This window comes from Scaptodrosophila lebanonensis, unplaced genomic scaffold (genome assembly GCF_003285725.1).
Source record: "Scaptodrosophila lebanonensis strain 11010-0011.00,11010-0021.00 unplaced genomic scaffold, SlebRS2 tig00000001-arrow-pilon, whole genome shotgun sequence".
Taxonomy (NCBI): Eukaryota; Metazoa; Arthropoda; class Insecta; order Diptera; family Drosophilidae; genus Scaptodrosophila; species Scaptodrosophila lebanonensis.
Window position 1 is genome coordinate 1,119,665 of NW_022060529.1, and position 21,843 is coordinate 1,141,507.

At 38.9% G+C, this 21,843-nt stretch overlaps 3 protein-coding genes and 1 non-coding gene across 8 annotated transcripts in view; 3 read left to right on the forward strand and 1 right to left on the reverse strand.

The window, feature by feature from the left end:
- LOC115634030 overlaps nt 1–5,816 on the forward strand; it is a 147,125-nt gene extending 141,309 nt beyond the window's left edge. For 2 of the 5 annotated variants that reach the window (XM_030531566.1, XM_030531568.1), the window contains exons 2-4: nt 3,986–4,217; nt 4,281–4,536; nt 4,593–5,508. In XM_030531566.1, coding sequence (XP_030387426.1) covers nt 4,297–4,536; nt 4,593–5,273 — 921 coding nt within the window. In that variant the 5' untranslated portion in view covers nt 3,986–4,217; nt 4,281–4,296 and the 3' untranslated portion in view covers nt 5,274–5,508. Of the gene's footprint in view, nt 1–3,985; nt 4,218–4,268; nt 4,537–4,592; nt 5,509–5,564 lie in introns of those variants that run through there. The other 3 variants (XM_030531571.1, XM_030531570.1, XM_030531569.1) reach the window with 3 other exon arrangements.
- LOC115634029 (SAM50-like protein CG7639) lies at nt 5,684–10,477 on the forward strand. Its single transcript, XM_030531565.1, has 5 exons — nt 5,684–5,822; nt 8,361–8,919; nt 8,984–9,095; nt 9,340–9,898; nt 9,959–10,477. The coding sequence occupies exons 2-5, from the start codon at nt 8,405–8,407 to the stop codon at nt 10,108–10,110; spliced, it is 1,338 nt and encodes a 445-aa protein (XP_030387425.1). The 5' UTR covers nt 5,684–5,822; nt 8,361–8,404; the 3' UTR covers nt 10,111–10,477.
- On the reverse strand, nt 6,516–20,980 carry LOC115634028 (SH3 domain-binding protein 5 homolog). The gene is made up of 4 exons (XM_030531564.1): nt 20,383–20,980; nt 8,172–8,234; nt 7,940–8,117; nt 6,516–7,880 (listed from the first exon to the last, which is right to left on the reverse strand). Exons 1-4 carry the CDS (start codon nt 20,428–20,430, stop codon nt 6,703–6,705), a joined length of 1,467 nt encoding a protein of 488 aa, XP_030387424.1. The 5' UTR covers nt 20,431–20,980; the 3' UTR covers nt 6,516–6,702.
- On the forward strand, nt 15,508–15,589 carry Trnal-aag. The gene has a single exon. It is a non-coding gene; the product is annotated as a tRNA-Leu (tRNA).
- Nucleotides 20,981–21,843: the final 863 nt, after the last annotated feature.

The window sequence follows — 21,843 nt, forward strand, 5'->3', positions numbered from 1 at the left end:
CCACAAAAAACACGACCTGTCACATAGCATGGCAGATAGTATATAGTAAATCGCATCCAGAACTGCAACGCAACGCCTTTAATGCATGAAGAATTATTGTAAGATTAGCACAGCGTATTTAGCTCAAATTTGAAAATGTCCATCCATGGAGTTCATCTAGCACGCCATCCTCCGAAACATTGAGCTGTCATCTGAATTCAACATGCCGATAAGGCTAATACAAAGTCAGTTCCTACATACTTGTACAGAACAATAATGCAACACCTTTTGTATTATGACCGCACCTGCACCTGAAAGTATGCAACATTTTTTCCTGCTGCTCCGCTTTTAGGAAATGGTGCACCAAGAAGTGGCACTCTCTAGAGAATAAACAAAAAGCTGAAGAACACAATAGAAATGGCAATAGCTGGCGACACTGGCGAATACGGCCACAAAGACAACGCGCTGCTCGCCTGTCTGCCTGCCTGTGTGTGTGCGTGTGTGAGGCATGCCACATGTTCATTGTCCAGGAGCTGCTCGTGCATGGACACGTATGTGTTTTTACGTCCATATGAATGTGTATTCGTAGTTGGCATATCAACTGGTCGGACATGGTGTAAACACGCTTAATGGTGTTGTTGTTGTTGCTATTTCGGTACGGGTGCAGTTGGTACGTTTAATTTAATCTACTAGTGGACACCTAGTGGATACCTTGTCATAGCCACACAGAAAGAAAAATATGAAAAGCTACGGAACAAGCTGCAATTAGACTTCGAGAATTTAAAGGGACTTTGCAAGTACTATTGGACTCCTAGAATTTGTTGTAATATCTTCCATTCATTGGAGTCCAGCTTTACTGACTGTATTCGCCTGCAGCTCTGCCGGCAGCGCTGCCCGCAGATGTTGTTGTTGCTGCTTTGGTTCAACTTTGTGCTGCATACATACACGCATATAAACACGAATAGGCACGTGATGTAAATGTATGCTGTTAAAACTGATCAGAAACATGTCTTCTAATTTAATTTAATTTAATTAATTAATTCATTCATTTTTTTAATAATTTAATTTTTTAAAATTTTTTATTTTACTGTCGGGCTTGCTCGACTGTAGCGTTCTCTCTTGTTTTTTTTTTAACTTATGATGATATTTTGTTCGATTTCTTTTTTTGATTTCGTCCGCCTTTTTGTGCATCTGCTAGGGATCCCAAGCAAGTGTGCGAAGGCAATACTTGGGCAACCAAACCAGTCCCAGGAATAGGACCCAGTACAATTTCAGAAATTTTTTTTCCTGATCACATCATTCAAGTAAAACAAATCGTTTTTCACGATGAACATCAATGTTCTTACAGCTTAAGTACAAAGAAATTATGCAGTTTTCATTGTATAATTCGTTACTAGATGTAGCTAAGTCTGTCTCTGGTTTACTTTCCTTTCTTGTGTCATATAAGAACTGATTACTTGTCGGCTTGTTATTTGTCAACTTTTTAATTTCCATTAAATATATATACATTTTCCATCTTTTGTCGATTGCATGTATGGGTACTGACTGACAGATTTCAATAATTATAATAAATTACAAAAACTATAGCGGTTAGAAACGAAATCAAATAAAGTGTCACACGAATAAATTCCAAATAGTCTCTTTGGCAAATTCGACGAAAGTATGATTCATATTATTTCAAACAACATCAGCATTTATTATCTATATAGCAATGTTATGCAATAAAGATGTCATTCATAGAAACAGAAAATATGGAAAAATATGGAAAACAAGATCATACAGCTTATTTATAAAGAAATAACTTCTCACGGTGCAGATATAAGACCAGTTTCAACCGAGGGCCAATGCTCACACAGGAAGTGCAACATAAAGAGGACGAGTGCGCTGTCTGTTTGTGTGTGTGAGTGTGTGTGTGTGTGTATGAGAGTGTGTGCCTGCTTGAGTGCACCGCAAGTCCATTTAACTTAACTTTGGGAATGTCTGAACAACATGGACCAGAGCTGAGCTCCACTGGCATGCATATCCTGGCCTGTCCTGGCCTAGCCTGGCTGTTGCCTGTCTCGCTGCATCACTCAAACGCACGGCCCAATTGGTGACAAAGATGCGTGAGTGTTTGTGTGCGTGTGTGTGCGAGTGTTTGTGTGTGTACGTAATTTGCATGGTCAGCATGTAGTGGCAGCAGTGGCGTTGTCGTGTTCCCGGCTTAATTGCATGCACGACGTTGCCAACAACTTCATGCTACAAAATCCAATTGCAACGTTTGCAAAAGTGTTGCTGGCCATCCTTGCCATCGGAGGCTCGTAATGTTTATCCTTGCATTTTCTTAGCTGTTCACTGGCCCCGCTTTAATATCTGTTTACCAGTTTTCTTGTCAAGTACTTAAAACAACAAACAATTGCGAGGTCAGGTCTCCGCCGGCAGGTCCCTATTACCGGCACATGTACAACACATTTCACTCTTAATCGACTGCCAAAAAAAAGGTGCGCGACATTTCACACATATACACACACACACACACATACAGATACACGCAAACAAACACACGCAGTCCAGAGCACATTGCACTCGACACGAACATGCAAGAACATTAAAGGGCAGGCACTTCTTTTTTCAGCAAAAGTCAAGCCTTGTATGACAAGTGCTCGATGATGGAAAAAAATTGCAAATAAATGGCGCCGGAATTGCCGAGTGCGCCTTTTTTTGTAATGCACCGAAAACGAATCATTTGCGAACGATTTAATTTCAATTGCAGGACGTTAATCAATGACGATAGAAAGAGCGTGAAAATATTAAACACAACATATAATTCTCCATTTATATTAGGCGTACTTTTAATCCACTATAATAATTAATTTACTGGAAACTAGCAGGTCTTGCCCGCCTTTGATGGACTCAGTATTTTGCTTACAATTATAAGGTTGTTTACTATATGCTATTTCTCTTCCGACATTCTCCAAATTACATATACATACATATATACATACTGTGACCATACACGTACTATTTACATAAATATGTATGTATATTTATGTAGTATAATTAAAAGCTCTAACATTTGGCCAACCATATAAAGTAGCATACACACATGCATACATAAGTACATACAGTACTATACGTATGAATATGCCCAAAATATGTGTGTATGTTTGTATGAACTACACTATTATAAATATTTCTTTCTTCTACGCTTTAATGAAAATTTCAAATAACATTACGCAGTTGATCTTGTATTCTTTCTTAAAGTAAATAATCCAAGTGTTTGTTAAAGTCACCTAAACCATTAACAGGAAACTTGTGTCCAAATTTCAGCTTCGTAGCTCTTACCGTTTGCCAATCAGTCTGTCAATCAGTCTGTCAGTCAGCACAAACTGTTTTATATATATAGAGATGCACTTTATTTTGATCCAAAAATTTATATAATACAGTACTTTGTTCATTTTTTAATGAGTTAAAAAGCATAAGTGAAATGCCATGACTTTAAAATACTTGTACTCTGTGTAGAAATTTTATATAGAAATTGAAGAAAACAAAACAATAAATGAAATTGTAATAGAACAGCATTTTTTGATCGATTCTACCTTCTTTGCGATTCGAATTCATGTAAAGTTTGTATGCCTGTACTTTATCATCGGAATTGTATCTTTGTCAAGATTGATTGTAGTATACCCTGTACCTACTCTTTTTCCCGCTACAACCATTGAACTAAATTTAACTTTGTTTTACCAATTATTCCTATATGATATAGTTCTCCTATTTTAAACATTGTTAGATTATGAAAATTACAAAAGTTTTATTTATATATCCCAATATACAAAAAGTCATCCTTTTTAAATCGATTCACCACTCGACCCGATGTGAGCTAGAGTATGTATTTAAAATATTGGAGCTTTTGACGGCCCTAACTGTCCTCGGTATAAAGTTCTCTTCCGTTATTAATCCAGTATAATTAATGTAATTCATTATTAATATTCTTAGCCTAACTTCCGTTTTTTGTTTTTTTCGCAAGCTTAACGGCCAACAGTTAATATGAATGTAATTCTAACAGACACTAAAATGTTAGTGCTGGAAAACGCTCAGCATGGAGGCTGCCAGACTGTTCAACAGATGTCTCTGTTGTTATCCTTGTGCATCTGGTTAGATGACATTGTTGTTTGACTCAACAGGATAAAGTTATTTAAAAATCTACAAATATTAAACACAGGAGTTTATTTTGGATGGTGTGCTGATGCACAGGACAAGTAAATAATATCCGTTATTGTAGTTGTTGCTGTCCAAGTAATCAATTGTAGCTTGTTTTACAGCACAACATACATACATATGAGCGAGCCAAGGAAATTGAAATGTAGTCGCTACGTGCGGCTTGCCGATGTGCTTTACGATGAGCAAGGAAGCATGAGCCTGTTGTGCCGCAGTTGTCACAGACAATTTTTGAACATGAATGTGTTTCAACAGCACGTGAAGAAATGCGCGGGCATTGGGCATATAGTGACGCCAACTGAGCAACTGGTCTACGACGAGTCCATGTGCGAGCGAAAGCAGTTGAATGGCACTCAGGAGGTGCGTATAATATTGATAATGAATCATATATAATTTGATACGATATATCCTTATAGCTTTTAATTTACGACATTGACGCGGTGAAAAGCGCCGACGATCACAGCACAGACTTTGATTGGACGGCGGAACTGGACGATCCACGTTGGTATACTGATCAAGATATACCCACGGCATCTACTTTGCCAGTCCTGCCCATCGCCAAATCAAAGACAGGGCCTGTCCATGCCAAAGAAAATCTGGCCCGAACGAGGTCAGTGCGTCAAGAAGCTAACAAGGCACAGCATATGAGTAGAGAGCGTACAAGTGGACAGAAACGTACAAACATACTTATAAGCCAGCAACAGCGGAAATCCTGCGACAATTCAGGTCCATCCGAAAATGTCACTAAAGCGAAAGAAACTGTCTACATTGTGCCTAACGTTGTGGCCGACTTGAGGCGTCTGCAAACGGAAGAAGTCTGCAGTCATTCAGAAGCAACCACAATCAAAAGTGTAGGAGCTAATCAATCTGCTACTCTGGCCCCTTCCAACACCAGTAAAGATACACAACAAATACTCAATAAGCTGCGAGCGTGCGGCGTCGAAGTTAAAAGACGCAACACCAGCAAAGACAAGCCCGCAGTACGTCCGATAATTGAGAAACATAGCAAAATTCAACAGGCACTCGAAAAATTGAAATCAAAAGGCATCAAGTGCACGAAAGTGAAAAGCAACATCCAGAAATTAGAATTAGGTTAACAAAGGGTTATATTCCGAATTTCTCCTCTTTTAAGTCATATGTTTTTGTTTACGTTTTCCAAGAATCGCCAGCGTTACTTTTTACGGGTCAGATGAGATGAGTTTGGGGTTTTTACATCACAATTCATTCCCTACCTTTTCAATAGTTGTAATACAATCCATCTTGAATTGCCATTTATTTATTTAGTAAATTAGGTAATAAATAAAGTGACAACTGAATAGCTGTCTTGGCATATTTTCCATATGTTAATTTTGCTACCTTGCTAACAACACTCCATCCGAACTTAATAGGTACACACTGATGGTCCGGCAGCCACTATGTCTGGCAAGGCCAGCGATGAAGAAGAAGCAGCAGCAAATGTTGATTCTAGTTTTGGACGTGCGTGCGCGTGTAACAATAAGTGAATTAGTTTAACAACACACACATGCATTTGCATTTCGGCATTCTGCTAGATAAATTATATATATATTTTTAGTAGCCGGGTTTTGGTAGTACCTATATTTTCGGCGTTGCGTGAGGTGCCGCATTTAAAGGAATCGCATTCAAAGGTAAGGCACGCTTACATAATTTTGGCAACAATATTTAAGTTGTATTGCTTTAGAAATGTGTCAAAATTGCAAGCGCAATGACATCATTAGGCGATTTATAGTTTGCAATGTTCTTGTCTTCAAAGGCCCCAAACTATGTACATATATGTATGCTGTCACAGCACCCCTTAGCGCAAAAGTCTTTCGTAATGCAACAGTTTTGGGCGCAAGACCGAATTGGCCGAAACCACCAATAATTTATGTTGCCTCCCTTGTTGCCCTTGTACTGGAAAATGAAGTCACACCGTTGATGTGTTTTAAATGAAATGTAAATTTTATTTGAAATTCTTTTTCATATATTTAACTAGGCTGAAATACTTGTTGTCTCTACTATTTTCCTTTAATGTAGTGTAGTTCGATTTAATTGAGAATTTGACTTATTCGCTAATTGCCGTCTGTGTTTATTTTAAACTAAACTATTTTGGTGCATGTGTGCCCTTTTTAAATTAGTGAGTTCTTGTAGTTATTTTTGCCTAAATATATAAACTTAAAGCTGCTTAGTACTGATTACACCTTCAATTTTTTTTACTGCAGACACAAAAATACGATTTTTGCTTTTGCAATCACAAATAATTAGTTGTACATTAAGAAACAAATACTCTACTCCATGCAGGGTTTTCTATAGCTATACAAATATCAACTAACATCGCTTGGTAGGTTTTTTGTTACGAAAATATATATATGTATATTATAATTACTGTGTACTTTTAAATGCGGCATCAAAAACTTGCACTTTACAATATTCATTTAATATAAACAAACTTTAATTTGATATTCGCCGAGGTGCGTTGTGTTAGGAAGTGTGAGGGGAAAGGTATGGGTATGTAGTAGAGGGACTTTCTCATTCAAGAGAGCGGCGACGCAGCTGCTTCCGCATGCCGCCTAAGGCCGCACTGCTCCGATCTAGAAGCTCATTGGAGAGACGAGCCAGAAGAGGCAATTCACGCATAGAAACATTGACCGAGGGGAGGGGTGCCAGCTGTTGTTGCAGCTTCTTAATGGGAGTGGCTTGATGCTGAGGAGTGGCGGGCAAACTGTTTACTGCAGCGGTCACCTTGATGAGTGGTCCCTTGGCCACAAGCACAACAACGTCGCCATCATCGTCGTTGTGCCTTTGTTGAGCTTCGGCACCTAATGAATCTGGCCGCACCATCTGGACAGGCTTGGGGCGCTCCGTTTGTTGTTGTTTGGCGGCTTCCTTTAGCATCATTAGATGATCCAGCTTGTCGACGGTGGCCTTCAGCTCATGCTCCCACACATCGCTGTGTTGCTCGCCACCTTCGATCGGTCGTACTGCGAGTATTTTGACTTTCTGGCGTAGCGCCTCCAGATCGTGTTCATCCACCAAACCGCGCAAATCGCCCGTCTCATCGTAGTCGCAGGCATCCTCTTCGTCCTCCGTTTCCGTTGATGTCGGATGCTGTGCGGCGCGGTCGCCACCAAGGGACATTTGACTGCCAGCAATCGAAGGATAGTCGCATTTTTCCAGCTCCAGCTGAAAATCTGGCAGCGAGGGTAATGTTGTGGATGTAGGTGTATTCAGTTCGGCACCCACGCCCGGTTCGCGGAGTCCAGGAGGTGGCGGCGAGCCGCTCAGACCCGGATAATCACCGCGCTGCCTGTGTATATCCTCGCTGATGCGCTCTAGATTACGTAGGGCTGTAGAATATGTGGTCTTGGCAGTTGCCACCTGCTGCTGCAGCTCCTGGATGCGGTTCTTTTGCGTCTGCAACTGATCCTGGCACACTTGTTTCTCTTCGAAGTAGGGGCGTGATTTGTTTATACTGCGCCGGAAGCGATCCTCCAGCTGTTGAACTTTTTGCTCTGCGCTGTGAAAGACACGCGTGCGTCGTTGATGCTCCGCATGGCAATCGGCCTTTTGTTTCTCTGCATCCATGACCTTTTGGGTGGCATGATTGAGCATCTCCTGCCAAGCATTGTCGAACTGCCATTCGTGTGAGTTTGACATAAAACGTTGCTCGGCCAGAGCCACCGTTTCCTTGGCTGCTGTATGTATTTCTGAAAGAATATGCCTTACAATATACATATATGCCCAAAAAATAATTAATTATACTTACCATTGGCCCGTTGAAATTTGACGGCTGCCTGCTGGCACTGAATTTGAGCCTCGCGAGCCTTCTCCATCGCCTCATAGTAGGGACGGGCCTTCTCTATGCAATTGCCCAGTTTTTTGGAGGACAGTTTAAGTCGGCGCGTTGACTCATTTAGCAGAATGCGAAAAGTAGAGTTGGCCTCCTGAATAATAAAAAGGATTAGAAAATTGTTTCAAAAAACGTTTCAAGAACTCACCTCCAATTCAATTTCCAGCTTATTTATCTCATCCGTAGCGCTATTGAGATTCTCCAGTTCGATCTGCAAGAAATACAACAAATTAGTACGGATATAAGTGTAGTTAGAGGACGCCCTTAATTCATAAAAGGGTCTCTTAAATTCAAATTATTGTATTATTTGTATTCATTTGTTTCTCTGTTCCTGCAGTTCTTATTAAACCCACCTAACCAATCCGCGGACATACACACAATATGTCTCAGCAAACACGCGGCGGTGCCGCAGGCAAGGAACCAGGCAGCAAATACGATCTCACCAAGATTGGAGCGCGCGTCGATCGCGTGAACGTCAGTGGTTTGCTGCGCACCCACAATGATTATGTGATGCGTGCCGCCGAGGGACTCTTCAAGGCCAATAACTTTCAGCAACTAATGCTGGAGGCCATGTCTGCCAAATCCTATCTGCATGAGTTGGGCATTTTCAAGGATGTGAGCGTCCACATAGACATAAGTCGTGGCCCTGATGCATCGCCACAAGGCTATGAAGTCACGCTCAAGGGCAAGGAACTGTCACGCGTGATTGGTTCTGCTGGTACGGAAGTGGGTCAGAACGAGGGCTCGCTACGCACAGAACTGACCATACCGAACATTTTGGGACGTGGCGAGAGTATCTCTCTCCAGGGCAGCTACAGCAGTACTCGTGCCAATGATCTGCAGCTCAAGTTCTGGAAGCCTTTCTTTCACACACGTTTCCGCGAGAATCGACCCGAGTGAGTAAACAAATATTTACATCGATGCAGCACAATCCTAACGAATCCCATTCTCGCTTCACAGACTATCCTTCAGCATTTTTAGAAACACAGATCGTTTCGATATCAGCTCTTTTCAGACTATCAACATGGGTTATCTGATAGATTTCTCGGCACACACACAGCTGGGTGTAGATGTAAGTATGTGTTCTAGCACCGAACATAAATATTTTGTAAATCATCATCTGAGTCAAGTCTTCAAAATATTTCCTCTATGCTCGAACCTAAACCAATAGGAAAAAACACATTGATGCCAAAAATGAAATTAAAGTACCCATGTGTTTATTTATAGAAAGGAATGTAGAGGATTTATTTTGAAGTTTCTACCCTAACTGTTATCTTCAATTCTCTAGTTTGCTTCGATTTTTCCTCCCTGAACAGCTGACGCACTCGCTGCAGTACGAGAACTCGATCAGAGATCTGGGTTTGCTGAACAAATCAGTACCCTTCGCCATACGCGACCACTGTGGTCCCAAGTTGGCTTCGCTGGTGCGCTACTCTGTGGTGTACGATAATCGCGATGGCACAGTTTTCCCAACACGCGGCCTTCTGCTGAAGTCAATCAACGAGTACTGCGGCTTAGGTGGCAATGTTGCTTACACGAGTAGCACGGCGCATGCGGAAGTGAATGTTCCACTTTTCGCCGGCTTTGTGGCACAGTTCTGTGGCCGTGTGGGCGTGGTGCGTGAGACCAAACAAACTACTACTCTGCCCATCAACAATCTGTTCTATTGCGGTGGTCCATTGACGTTGCGTGGCTTTAAATACGGCGGTGCTGGTCCAGTTATTGATGGCACGGCAATTGGTGCGCAAACTTTTTGGTGCACCGGTGCACATTTGTGGGCACCGCTTCCATTTGCCGGCGTCTTCAAGGGACTGGCCAACAATTTCCGCATGCATTTCTTCTACAATGTGGGCAACAGCAATTCCTGGACGACGGGTGAGCTTAGATCCAAATAGATCCATTATAACAATAACTATATGTTTGTTTTTTTTTTAGATAATATGCGCAGCGCTTTCGGCATGGGTCTGGCACTGAAGCTGGCCGAACGGGCACGCATTGAACTCAACTATTGTGTCCCCGTGCGTCGCCAACTGACCGATAAGGTGCTTAATGGCTTTCAATTTGGCATTGGTTACGAGTTTGTTTAAGCCATGTGCTTGTTTGTATTTGTTGTACTTAGCAAAAGCCTCGCCGACTGCCCAAATAAAAAATAATGATACTAATAATAACAATGTCAAACGAAGACGCAAGCAAAAGCCATGAGAGGGGTCCCGCAAACACACACAGACACACACACACACACTCATGCAAGAAATTAGCTTTCTGCCCCAGTCAAAGTTTAATTTACGCGTAATTTTGTAAACGACTTATCCGATATTCTTTTTATTGTATTTGTGTCAATGCATTTTTCCTAAATTCCTAAATTTTAGTCGAGCATATTAAGTAGTTTTAAGTCGCATATTGTACATACACAAACGGTTGAACAAATAAAAATGTTAGAGGACAAAAACGAAGCCAGCGGAATGAATTCTAATGAGTTTTTAAACTAAAGTTCTTCAGTATGGAGGAGGTACAAAAATTAACAATCTTAAAAAAGTGTTGTTTCAAAAGTGTTCCATTAGTTTTTTATCAATATATAAAACGGATTTATTACTGATTAGGGAACTTTGAAATTGCTACAAACAACTATAATACTGCAAAGAATATTGAACTATTATCAAAATCATTTTAAATATTAACTTAACTTTTAACTCCTAGATTCTGCATAAAGCAAGTTACAATACAAATGCTTGAAATTAATGAAAAAATTGGAATAGACTAATTTTGTTATGTTAATTCATGGTTAGTGAAGCGTAAACGCTAGATGGATATAGGACACATCAGTCGCGTCATCTCCGTGGAGTTACAGAATCAACTTGCTCTAGCCCCAAATGTGAAACATGAATTTGCTTTTTGAACAGCGAATTCAAAGTCAATCCACCTAGGGGGCCTCATCGTGCATGCAGAAACAAACAAACATCGAAATAATAGAAGGGACGAGAGAGAAAAACACACTTTTTTTTACTAACTACTAACTATACTCTAACATTTTTAACAGTCCGGTAAAATCACTACTACTCTATACACCTCCTACTACCCTAAAAACTCTACACTTCCCTTCTGTACTATATATTGATGCGTAGTTACTGGTGGTATACGAACCACAGCACCGCATCAAAACCCAGCGCGCCAAGCGGACAGTCGCTCAACGAGCACCGCCACTGTGAGGGACACTAACATCGCAGCCAGCACTCACACTTAAGCTTAACAGAACCATAACAGTGCGCTGTTAAATAGCAAGTACGTTGCTTCACAAATGTTAACGAACTTCCTATGCATGTGCATGTGGATGTGGATGGCTGTCCATTGTCATGGATCGCTGAACTCGAAGCGGTTACAGTTTTAGGTTTCGGTGGTTGCCGCCTGCATACATTTACATACACACTCGTACACACACACACATGGCGTGTGTGGCGACCACTTAAACAGAAGAGAGCAACAAAACAGGTTTTAATTATAACTTTTGGTCTGTTTTTCGTGCGTTTTTATTGCAGCTTTTATGCTTGTCCCAGATATCCGCCTTAAAATTGGACATTTCTCTACATTGCTATCATATACACATATGTATATACATATATACGAGTATAAACATTAGCATCTGGGCTGGTCGTTAACGCAGGGCGGACAACAATACAGACTCAGTTGATTGATTTCAACAGACAACAGAGCCAGAGTCAGATTCAGATTCAGAGCCAAGTGCGAACCAGGGACCGGTTTCCACCATCCATTGTTGCCTTTGGCTGGCCCCTGAAACCAGTTTGTTTGTCATGTTTCAGTTGTTTTTGTTACTTAAGTGCCCTGCAACAAACAACATGGCTTTGAACTTTCCAGGAATCAGTTTGTGGCACAGAGGCTACAAGTAGGCAGTCAACGATGTAACCACTCAAAGGCCAATGCGCCTCGCCAATGTGATTAATTAAAAGTTTTCCCTTTTGGTTTTTCACTTTGCTGCAAACACGCGCAAAAACTGCAGCAATTATAAACAAAACTTGCCACAAAGGATGAATTGAATTGCAAAGTGGCATTTGTTGTGCTGACGTATATTCATTGAAAAGTTATGTTAGGAGGAGACTAATTGCAAAATGTGCGATCTATAAGTTCTTCATTTAACAACTTTTCTGAAGTTCGTTCCTCTTTGTGTGCAAAAAGCGCTTTATGACGCATTTCTCAAGGCATGACTAGCGAGCAGTCATTAAAAATGTACAACAATGCAATGCAATTGTATAAAACGGAATTGTTAATATTTAAATTTCAATTATTTGCCAGCCAGCTGTGTTTGGAGAGCACAAATATTTGCCTGCAAACGAATGCACTTTCTAGCCGAATGCGTCAACCAATCAACCAATCCGTTTATTGTATAGCCAGATACATTTAAATTTCCTCTCAGCTCTAGGAGCAACATAGTCTCTCAAACCAACCGATTGTCTTCCTAGCTGCATGTCTAAACATAATTATAATTCCGTACAAAAATAATCAGTGTGATAAAATATGTATCGATACACTCGTATGCATAGAAGCTCTTTACAACTACCCTCTATTAGTTACAAATAACAAAACTATATGAAACACCATCTTCAAGCTTTTAAGCTTTTGCACAAAGAAACAGAGAGTGCAAGTAAATCAAATAATGTTAAATGCCATAGCAGCTCACTGAATTTCATCACAATATTGATTAAATAGCTCACACGACAAATACAAGCACGAGTACAAGCCAATTGTTAAATGTTGAAGCTTCTAAATGGGGTCAAAATCACTTGGATGGGGCAAGAAACTGCGAAATGCTGGCATAACACGCGATCCGCTTTTGCTTTTGTTTTGCATTCAAGAAGTTAAAGGTGTGTTGTCAAAGATGCGAAGGGAGAATCAAATGCCAAAGGTTACACATCAACTGAAAGAAGGCGCGCCAGTTGGCTGGACAACATGACGTATACTTGTTTGGGGAGGCACAGACGAGTAGAGACAATCAAGTTAATGATGACGTTTGTGTGAAGGGAAGGGCATGCATGTACATAAGTGGGTAAGAGTGAGAGTAAACAATAAGAAATTTAATATGGCAAGCATTATTTAGCCGGGTAATACCTATTAAACATGTATTAACGGCTTCATATTCGACTACTGCTGCCGCGCACATAACTAAAGCTAAGGTCAGACATGCAAATTGTTTTTACAACCATTCAAATTCGAAGAACACTATATTTTAGAATAGAATTCAATTTGGATTTTAGTACAATATATTGTAAAGTTTTCAATTTTATTATCATTATTATCATTTACTTGTTTTGTGCGAAGTAGGCGTGGCAGACAAGTCAATTGAATTGTAAAATGTTTGTGTAATTCAACAAATTTGTATGACTGTATGACTGTTTGAAGAAGAGGTACCATAGTCACTGTGATTACATTCGATTACTGGCATATTCCAAAGGACATTTTGCAACACTATAATTAATGTTCGTATTATTAAATGAAAATAGAACTCGTCCTATTTAAATAGTTTCGATTCTCTCATCCAAACTAACATTGATTCCGCATGTTCCACATTGGCGTCGAACCTTGTTGCCCTTCCCTAGCGTAGGGAAGCTTCCAGCATAAGTATAAGCACTTGGTGGCGTGACACTTTGGCGTAGCCTACGATGACCTACATGGGGAGGGCACACAACCACGGGCATATCCCACCATTCCTTCGTTGCGTAAACATTTGCATAAGGAAACGGGAGACGTAATGGAAACCTTACCCATAGATTAGTTTGACAATTTGCGTAACAATGTACACTCACTCAAGGCAAAAAGGACATTCAACTTTTAGAGACTTGCGTCACGAATGGCGAAACTGTGACAACAAATTTGAGGACAGGTAAATGGTAGGTGGCATGAGAAAGTTACTTGAGCTAACTTAAATGAGCGTTGTTGCTAAAACTAATCTAGCACAAGTGTTTCCATTGTTGTTGCTGTTGCTGCCTCTGCTGAGAAAGTTGTTCGACGAGTGTAAGGTTCAAAGCAGCGTGTTACATAAAAAATAAAATAATAACAAAACTAAAACCGTGATGCGTGAGCGACGCCAAGCCAACTAAACCAACACAGGCTGACAAAAATGCAATTGACCGCAAAAATTTTAATTGGCTCAACTTGAGACCCACAGCAGTGTTTAAGAGTTATGTCAACAAGGCGCAGCAGCAACGGCATTAATCTTATGTAAGAGCGTTAAACAAATAAATATAAGAGGGCATAAAAAAGCATTGAAGCATTATTTTAGGAAAATTAGATTACAAATGATCAATAAGTCTGAGTTTGAATTCTGAAATTCGATAATTATATTAGATTGTATATTAGAAACTAAAATATGTACATACATAATGAAAAGAATCGAAGGAATGCATTCCAAGTCGCATAAATAATACATACAAGATGTATTTACATTTATGAATGTATTAGAACCAAAAATAAAACTTAAACCCCTAACAATTGTTTATCAAAACAGATGTTATCAATTGGTATCTCTATGTAAGAATGTGTGTCAAACAAACGCAAATTTCGTGTACTTTTAAAGAAAAACGTAAATATTTGATATTTGAGCGACCGACATTTTTGCAACAGGTTAAGGAACGCTTGACTGATAAGATTGTATATTAGAACGTATGGTATAAAAGCCCGTGAAATATTAGAGATAAGAGCAGAAAGATTTTAGCTGTTCATAAATCTAGAAAACAGCTACATACTATATTTTACGAGGGAATTGCAAAAGCGGAAATTGCAAATAAAAAGTGCCATTCGGAGGCAAGCACACACTGCTACGATTTCAAACTTTTGCAGCAACTACTTGTATTCGCCGATATTGGCAAATACAAAACCCATTTGCATTGATAAAATGTTGGGCATTTCCTGAAGCAGTATACAAACAAATTCAAGTGAATTCATTAGGCAAATCGAACCAATAGCTTACACAAACAACAAATGCGAACGATGTGCCTTAACTGCCGCCGAATCAATACAAGTACAATACAACAATTTTCCTCCTCAATTATGCATCATTGATGGCTGCGACAGACAGTCCCGGCGGCGACAAAGCCAGCATGCTTACAAAAAGTCAACAAATGGAAACAAAAAAAAATCTCTAGACTTTCAGCAACTGCGTCACATCGCCGAACAAAGGCAGCCGTGACTGATAATAGCAGAGAGAATGACAATTCTACGGGTCTGTCAAATCCAAGCGTGACTAGAGTGTGCCTTCAAAAAGATTGTTAAATTAAATTATAGTCTTTTTAACCCATTTTTGATGGCATTGTCAGCTCTAAGTGTGAGTTTGTTTGCTTAAAATAAAATGCAGCTCGAAATAGCAAAAAGTCAGCAGCTGATCGTCAGATACTATATATACCTTATACCCAGCATTTAATTGCTCAGAACCATGCCGCACTTGAAATACTTTCTTATTAGGCGCTCGCTCGCCATGTGGTAGCGTGGCCGAGCGGTCTAAGGCGCTGGTTTAAGGCACCAGTCTCCTCGGAGGCGTGGGTTCGAATCCCACCGCTGCCAAGTGATACTTTTTTCGATTTTATTTTTGGAAAATGTTTCTTTTTTTTATCATTTTCTAAGTATGTTGTTTTGCGTACGTTCTAGCGTTGATTTGAATTTAGCTGACAAGTTATGGCCTCCATAAATTATTGACTGCAATAAGGTCTGTCAGTCTGTGCCTAACAAAACAGGCAGATTAAACTAAAATGCTTAACTGCATTACACAATTTGTATAACTTAATTAAATTTTCCATTTTATACAATTATAGTAGTTTCAATGAAGTTTCCAATATTAGATTAGCGACACCTTAGCACAATTGTTCGAGAATTCTTATGACGCATTTTTGGCACATTCCGTCACTGTGATAACAAAGAAATTAGTTTGTGTATGTAGTTGTATGTTGGTCACGATACGCTTGTGAATCATTTAATTTTGTCGTGCTCTTCAATTTGACGCTTAGCTTCCCACCTTGCCTACAAATATGGCTCATTTTATTAGTCATTAGCATAAGAGGGGTGTGCATAATTTTAAATGGAAAGTTTTCTTTATGGTCATCGTAGACATTTTATTCGAATGCTATTCAGATATAGTGGGTCAGTGAAGCAAAATTCCATTGCCAAATTAGTAGCGGAGGTTGATTAAAGCCATCAAAATTATACAATTGTTCCAATCTTATCGAAACACCACAGGTAACAAATTGCCAAAAAAAAAAAAAAATTTCCCAAGTAAGCAATTGTCGGATTGACGAAGAAAGTTTTACTGTCCTCCCCACAAATGATTCGACTTTATACGTGTGGGCTGCCTTTGTTTATAAATAAAATAAAATTAAACAAATAGTCGTATGTATATACACGAAAATAAACTGAAGCGGCACCAAAGCGAAAACACTTGTTTTATTTAAACAGTGACAGACGTCGTTTATTTCGTGGCGCATTTCCAAGTACTGCTCAGACGTCATTGTCCAACGAGCAGAGATAGTCTGAGTATCTCCTCCACTTCCACTGCCACCCACACAAGCACTTGAGTCTAAAGTTTTATCAATGACTACATTGATAGCACAATGGGTGGACGTCGGCCCGATAGAAAGAGACACAGAGACAGAGAGAGAGAGAGAGAGAGAGAGAGAGAATAGAGCTGCACGCGCCTGAATTTGCACAAATTTAATTGATAAACACTACGCGTAGATAGTGGCGGCAATGTCACAAAAACCTTAAGTGATTACCCAACTATTAAATACCCTGAATAGAATAACTAAAGAATATGTGCACAACTTGACATTCTTGGTAATGCTTTTATTGGATGTCTTCAAGTTACTGTGAAATCTAACAAAGAAATTAACGCATAAATGAATCTTGTTGCAAGTATCAAATTTGTAGACAAATACTACAAAATTAGGTAAATCTATAAACTTCGTATTTGAAAATGTTGGATGGACAAACGAATAAAGTTTAGAGTCGCTAGGTCCAATACATTTCCAAATGCCGGAGTTCAGACGGACAAACAGTCGCACAAAGTAACGAAAATTGGCCAAAATACCAAAAGTCGATTTTCAAACTAAATACGGAAGATTTGAGGTTGCTATCGTCAAATATTACTGCTCGTATGTAGATTTTATATAATATAGAAGGTATTTTTTAAAAATAAATAAAATAAATAATCATCAAATATTATACAAAAATGCAATACTATAAACACCTATAAAGCAGCTTCAGCTGGGGTACAATTTGCAACTCAGACGTGCTGGTGAATGCAAAGATAGACAAACTGTAATATGTTTTTACCTGCCCAGGTACAAAGTAGAATTTAAAAATGTATCGTAATATACTGGCAAAAAGTTAGCATATGGGTGTGCATATAAAAACCAATGAACCATCAATGTTGATTGTATTTGAGAGCTACATTTGCAATAATCATTTGCGAAATTCATAAAAGTGGGCAGAGAGGCGTATATGGCTGTAGCTACAGCGTTTCATCTTACTGATTATGATTAAAGGGACTTGATATCTTGGTCTTGTCACATAGTATACATAAACACAGGCCTGAGTCCTCTATATATTTTAATTAATAACTGGGTACGTCAATTGGCGGGAGAGGAAGTTGAGGGGTCTACACAAAATACATGTGAAGCATTTGATGCGCATTTGATTGTTGAATTATAAGCCAGTTTGTGTTTTTATTTTTTTGACATGTACACATATATACACAACTGCTTAACCGGTTTATTTGCCTATACATATGTGCATGTACAATACACATGGTTTTGTAGTATATATGTAGAGACATGTGTATATAAATATTTTGCGAATGTTTTCTTGGCTGTTTTCGGCCTTTATTTTGCGGCTTCCTTCCTACACATGTTACGTTATTAGCAAGACCTCAATAGACGAACAATTTTTGGGCTTTATTCGGCGTGCTTTGTTCAGAAATTGAAATTTTTGTAGCACTTGTGTGTTGTGTGTCTTTATCGAACATTTTCCCACACCGAATTTTATTTATAGGCTTTTCAATAAAGTCACATGTGCTGGGTAACATCAATTAATAAATGCTGATGGTGTTTTTGAGTATTTCTTGGTCTCCCAGTTGGCTAAAAATATCTAAAAATATACATACATACATCGAGTTTGTTGCTTCTTCACGCATACTACAAGTATAGAAGGGCTTTGAGAGGGTCTGGTGGCAGAATATCAACTCAAAATATATAGTAAGGAGAATACTGCCATAATTAGCTATGTATGCATGATTTTCTGCCTATTATTTTGAAAAGGATCAGCTATAATTTATTTGATTTTTATTACAGTGCTTGTCGGTTGAGTAAAGGATAAGAAGAGCGTGTGGGGCCTTCTATTCGACATCGTGTGCAAGTAGTGTATTTATATTGACATTTTTATTTTGTCAGAAGAAGGCTTAATTTAAAATATGTTTGGAAATGTAATACAACTTTCTAGTTATAACATCACATAATTGCAGTTACATTTTCTTTAATAAATTAACCAAACTACAACGATCGAACCACTTTGCTTTGCTTCTTCTCTGAACAAATAAATACTATTTAGATCTATCATCGCATAGTGAAAGTTGCATTCTCTTCTAGAAGCTAACCAAATTGCGTTCAACGAGTTGTAGAGCAACTAATGTACAAAATAAATCTTGATTAATTAACGAATTTATTCAAAGTGCGCACTCAGTGTACTTTGCTTTGTTTCTTTTCCCTACAGCTACAAAATACATAGAAGAAACAAATTTGCCCGCTTGCTTAATTGTTTGTTTTGCGTGTGCGCTTTGGTATTTCCATTGATTAATTTTATGCATACCTCTCGGCATGGGTGTGTGATGTGAGAGCGAAAGAGACGGCTGACGTAAATCTAAGCTGCACTTAGCACTGAGTTCAACTGCGTCGAATAAATATATTTGTATGTATGTGCTATATCCACACCCATAACATATAGCAGAGATGTGCTTGTGGTAAAATATGCACGAGCATTCAGAATATCTTGCATTCTAGTGGTTATGGTATAGTAGTATGTTTATAGAACAGGTCATAAACTCCTATTGATTAAAAGGAAAGCTTGAAACACAAGCTTGCTTTAATATTGCGGTATGGACTAAAAGAATTGAACTATTGATTTCAGTTCTGTTTCAGAATAAGAAAAACGCTATGCAAATAATTAATGTTTCGTTCATATTGTGTTATTTCTAATAATGTTAAAAACCTGGGGAAATGCAACATGTTTATAATGTTTAATAATACAATCAAATAATTTATTTGTAGCTCTTTATTTCGCTAAATTAATACAAGACTATGTTAAAAATTTTATAACGTTTGGTGGCAGAAAAAAGTCAAATTTATTTATAAATTATTCTTAAAAATTTAAAGTAGAAGAACTTTAAATTCTATTTTAAACTTGAGTCTATATTCTGTTCTCCAACAAAAATTTAAACGATAATAAACGAATCTATTCAACGAAAATTCTTCAGAAATGCCGAATGCTGGTCCCTTTGTAGTACAACTCACACAATCACGAACGAATCGCGCACACCTCTCCTATAAATATTTTTCGCATTGCCGAAATATTTAAGTAACGTTTTGAAATTGCGCAGGCAGAAAACCCAATTACTTGGAAGACAAAGCGAAACGAAACAGTTGACAAGGACACGGCCATTGAGGCTGTAGTTGTGCGCCTGTGTGCGTGAATAGTACGTCAGAAGCGCAAGGACAATGGAATTGGACCCATACGCAGCTGTGTCAAGTGTCTGTTTTGCTGTGTGTCTGATATTTATGCGCAGTTGTAATGAATCGCTGTTGCACTTCCTTTTAAGCCAAAGTGGACAGAGGAAAGGAAGTGCACACTTTGTTTAATTGAAAACTGAATTATTTTGTAGCATATAAACAGCGCGCAACAAAGCGTAACAAATTTACAATTGCAAGCAAATGGGGTGGGGGATGGGAAAATGCGAATATGGTAAAACGCCAGCGGTGTTTCCCATGAAACTGCAATGTTCCCCTTACAACAACAAAAAAAAAAACAAACTAATTAAACACGCACGACAGTGAAAGAAGGAGGGTGAAGAGAGATTGGGAGGGAAAAACAACAACTTCATAATAACGCTAAGCAACTAATTTTAGCAACAACAACAACAACGAACGTGCCAAGGCACTGCCAGCAGCGACTGCAGCTTTGGACTGCGACGCCAGCGTTATAGGCGGTTGGCACGGCCCGACACGGACACCCGTCGATGGTGGGGAGTGGGGCGGAGGTACTATTAAATATATGCACAACACGTGCACTTGAGAGACCATTGGACTTCGTCTTACCTGAATTTGCGGGTCCAGCTCGCTATCTTCAGTCGCTGTCGACGACATTTTGCACAAAATTCGATCGCAAAATTCAATTAACCAGCAACTACAACGCTTGTTGGGACAGGTAGGGGAGCGAGGGATTGGCTGAGACCGACAACAGCGTCAGCTCAATATACTATTTTCACTTTTGTTTGCTGCCTGCGCTCTGTGTTTGTCAATTAGTTTCCATTTGCATTTTCACTTGCATATTGTTTTGTTGTTTTTGTTTCAGCTTTTTTTTTACGTAAATTGAATTTTGCACTCACTATATTTGTGTGTGTGTATGTGCGTGTTTGTTTTGATTTCTGCTAATATTATGTAAATTGTGTTGTTTCACTGCCAATTTTGTTTGCAACAAATCATTTTTTAGAATGCACAGCTCGATCACACGCATAAATTAGACAAAATTACACCTAAAATATATGTATGTGTGTGTATTTATGTATAGGTGTACGAAGCGCACTGCTCGTTTGTTCGACTTTTCTCTGTATATACTGTGTTTTGGTGGCTATATCTGCATTAAAACGCTACAACTACAACGCCTACTCGCGCGTCCCCGTCTGCGTGCGGTGCGAATGAATGACAGACTGAACCAGGGATGGAAGAGATTTGAGTGTATCGGACACTGCAAAACTATCGATTGATGCTTAATTCTGGATTTCCTCATCTGCGATACTTTACAGACCCGCGTAGCTGCTATCATAAATCCCATATAACGCCACAGCGTTGCCAGCTGTTCATTTTCCAAACGGCATTAATTTTTGTAAGCTCCACCTATTGACTAATTGTGTTAAACAAAACCTGTGGGGAATTTAATTTAAATGCTGAATTTATATGAAATAGAAATATAAATTAAAACAAATTTTTGAAACTATATAAATTGATGAATGTAAGATTGACAGTTGTTAGACTTTCTTTATTTCTAGTTTCGATCTTCTTTTGGAATATATCCTGTTTGCTGAATATAGGACCTGTGCATCTCAAACAACAGACCAACAGACGGACTGGAATACGGAAATAGCTTATTATCAATTAAACATATCCAATTTTTGAAAATCAACCCAATGTCGAAAGACAAACAACATTGTAATGTTTAAAAAAAACGAATTCGATCGATACGATGCGAGATATCTCCGTTCCTTAATAAACAATATACTAAACAATTATTTTTAATCTGAAGACGTTCTGGATGCGCGCTTTTAAGTCATTTCACATGTCGATCTGTACAGCTAATCAAAAGCTGGAGATTAGTTAAAATATTAGTTTTTTCGCTTTCACCATTTTATGGACTAACTAAGATGAAATTGGTTAGATTATCCGTACTTCCCGGGACCGAGCTCACGATTTATGGGATTTCCTCTCCTCTTGGATTTGGTGACACATGCTTGCGAAACGTCTTTAGATACAATATAATAGCAAACGATGGGATAAAGTTGT